Genomic DNA, 3,103 nt, shown 5'->3' with positions numbered 1-3,103 from the left:
ATTATGCCAAAATATCGCATATATCAAATTTCATCACCTTTTTTGTACTATCTTTTCATCTCACTATTTATCGTATCGGAAATAAGGCAAAAAATAACAACAACAACAGCACCAGCATCACTGGCGTCATTGCTCTAATTTATTTTTTGTTCGCCTTTCTGTTGTTCATTTTGTCAGTCATTCGTTAATTTCTACATGTATATATATATATAGGAAAATCTTTTAATGAAAATAATCTAAACTTTTTAAAATTTATAACTTTTAAAATCTTTTTCTGCATTAATTAAATTACTTAAATATTGTTTGATTATTTCTTTTGAATTTTCGGTCTTCTCATCCATTCAAAGATTAATAATTAATAAAGATGAAGTAATAATTTATTAAAGCTTAAGATATACTTACTTATTCATTCGTACTTACATCCCATCATCTACACATTTATTTTTATTTATTTACTTATTTTTCATCATTTTAATTATTATTTCATTATTAAAGATTTTATTATTAATATTATAGCTTATATTGTTTTTAACTTCATTTCATGACATTTTTTTAAATTAATTTAAATTAAATTAAATGGATGACAGAATTTAATGAATGTAAGGGATAGATATGAATATTCAGTGTTCATGAAGGAGTTTTAGTCTTTCTTCCCTTCAAATTTATGTTTATATTTATCATTTCAATGATCGAAATGCGGCTTTGTTCACGACGAATCATTCCGCCTTTTCGTATAGTGAATGATTAAATGGGTTAGATAGGCATCTGTCTCTGCCTCATTTTTAGGATCCTTTTTAATTTCATATCAGCAACTGAGACTTATTATTGATGCTACTGATGCTATTTTTATTTATTATTTGCTATTATTATCATTATCATTATTATTATAATTATGATTATAATAATAAGTACTACTTTAATTATTATTATCATTAATTAATTATTGATTGTTATTATCATTACTATCACGATTACTATTATTGGTATTATTAATCATTATCATTTAATATTATTGTTCATTACTGTTGTACATATTGTACGTATTGCTACTATCATTAGCATTATCAATTACTGATAGCAATAATATTAATGGTGCTATTGTTGTTAATATTTTTGTTGTTAATATTTTGTATACTTTCAAATATTAAAATACCGCAAGTTACCATATTGTAAAGATTTAAAATAATCTAAAAAGCAAACTAGATTAATGAGGCATTAATTCAGTTAGGAAGAATGATAATTCTGGAATCGCTACTTGTAATAGAATGATTTATCTACCGATAATATATCTACTGATACTATCTACTGATAGTATAGATCTCAATCATATCTTTCTGAAACTGTGATAATTCGTCACAATCCATCCTTTTTACATTATCCATAAATTGTTTATGGAAATTTCTACAATTTAATATTTCAGTAATTATTGCTAAAATAAAATTTTTGGATATTCAAAAATACTAATCGATAATTTTCTTTGTTGTACATTTTCAAAATAAGTATTCCTAATCATTTCTAACATTTGTAGTCACAAATATTTCTTGATTTTTTCAATTTTCCAACAACGCCCAATTACAATTCTTATTCATACCCATCACCTCTCTTTCTTTTCCTCTCTCTTTCTCTCCCTTCCATGTTATATCTTGTCCATTGCATACCACTCCAATTATTACTAGCATTATAGCAGTGACTAATAACAAATCTTTTCAACCCATACGCTATGTATCCATTATTTCGTCACTTCCACCTATCTCATACATTCTTTCATTATACTTACTTTCCTTCCTGTAATATTTTGTAAATCTTATCAATCTTAAATTCTCTACAAAATTGTTTTCTTTTTTATTCACTGTTGCGGAAAGTTTGCAATGGGACATTATGAAAAAATTATACTGCTCATATCATCTCGCTTTTTAAAGAGGTTTTCGGGTTGTTGTCGTGATTCTCGTCACTTGTCCTTGTTATCTTTTACGTCTTTCATGTTTTTTTCTCTTATTGGCTAACATATTCATACCTAAGCTTCGTCTTCATGCATTTCCGCTCCTTTCTTGTTAAATTTTTCGAAAACTAAACGTTATGTTTTCACATTTTATGTGAACAATATTTGTAAGGATATTTAACTAATAGGTATAAGACTATTTCATTAACAACTCGTACACCGTAGCTAGGTCAGTCTATGTTGTGTCTAGTCGTTGCTTCTGTTTACTCCTTCGCATACCCTCTTATCGATTAATTTAAATTTGTCCCGAATTTCATGCTCACTACTCCGTTTACATATTGACTGAATGACTTACATGCTAAATTAAATGAGTTTATTGTCATGCTGAATTGGTTGCTTATCCGCTCTCTGACTCACTAATTCATTTATACAATGAATCATTTGTTAACTTACTCACTTGTTAGCTAACTTGTATGTTGAACGTTTACTTGTTCTTTTTTTTTTACTTATTTAATCCCTATTTTCCTGACTGCCCATCAACCTCATAGGAATTTGCAATTAATCAAGTATTAATCTGAGCCCTTTTAATTAATGATTCACTACTTCTACCAAGTAATGGGAATGACATTGATAATAACGATGACAAATGATCGTAATAGTAATATTATTTCCAATTGATAACACTGTCATAAGCAATAAGGTGGGATGGAATGTTGGTCATATATTGTTAGGTATTAAATGAAGTGTAATTACCTCAAATTTTCCTTATCTTTTTACCTAGCAGATTTTTTTTTGTTTTCCAGACTGATAATAGATAACACGGATAGCAAGTAGTCATTCCACCTATCATCAGCAATTTCCTCTTTGGGTGTTGTGTGCTGACCGGACATCATCCTTCTGGTCATTATATAATTATTCCACTCATCGTTAGCAGCGATAGCGAGAGCAACGACGCTAATACCTGTTTTTCGGTTCTGTTGATCGGTTTTATTCCTTTTATCTTCTTTCGAAGCTATGATTCGACGAAGTCCACGGTTTTGGTTTCTCAATTGTTGCATTTCGCCACAGTCGGAAGTACGTTTATCGTAACTTACATATATTTAGAACCTCTAACTTTGCATATGGTGTTGCACTTCAATAATTATGACAGGGTAGTCCAGCCAC

General features: G+C 28.8%; 1 protein-coding gene across 1 annotated transcript in view; it reads left to right on the top strand.

Annotated features, from left to right (window-relative positions):
- The first annotated feature begins 2,736 nt into the window (after positions 1–2,736).
- The window catches only part of LOAG_08566 (hypothetical protein), a 2,696-nt gene continuing 2,329 nt past the window's right edge, over positions 2,737–3,103 (top strand). Inside the window, exon 1 of the mRNA XM_020447728.1 lies at positions 2,737–3,013. Within this exon, the coding sequence (XP_020302073.1) occupies positions 2,954–3,013 (60 nt within the window). The 5' untranslated portion in view covers positions 2,737–2,953. The remainder of the gene's footprint in view (positions 3,014–3,103) is intronic.

Source organism: Loa loa, assembly GCF_000183805.2.
Source record: "Loa loa unplaced genomic scaffold supercont3.437, whole genome shotgun sequence".
Lineage (NCBI taxonomy): Eukaryota > Metazoa > Nematoda > Chromadorea > Rhabditida > Onchocercidae > Loa > Loa loa.
This window is presented reverse-complemented; position numbering and strand designations above follow the sequence as displayed.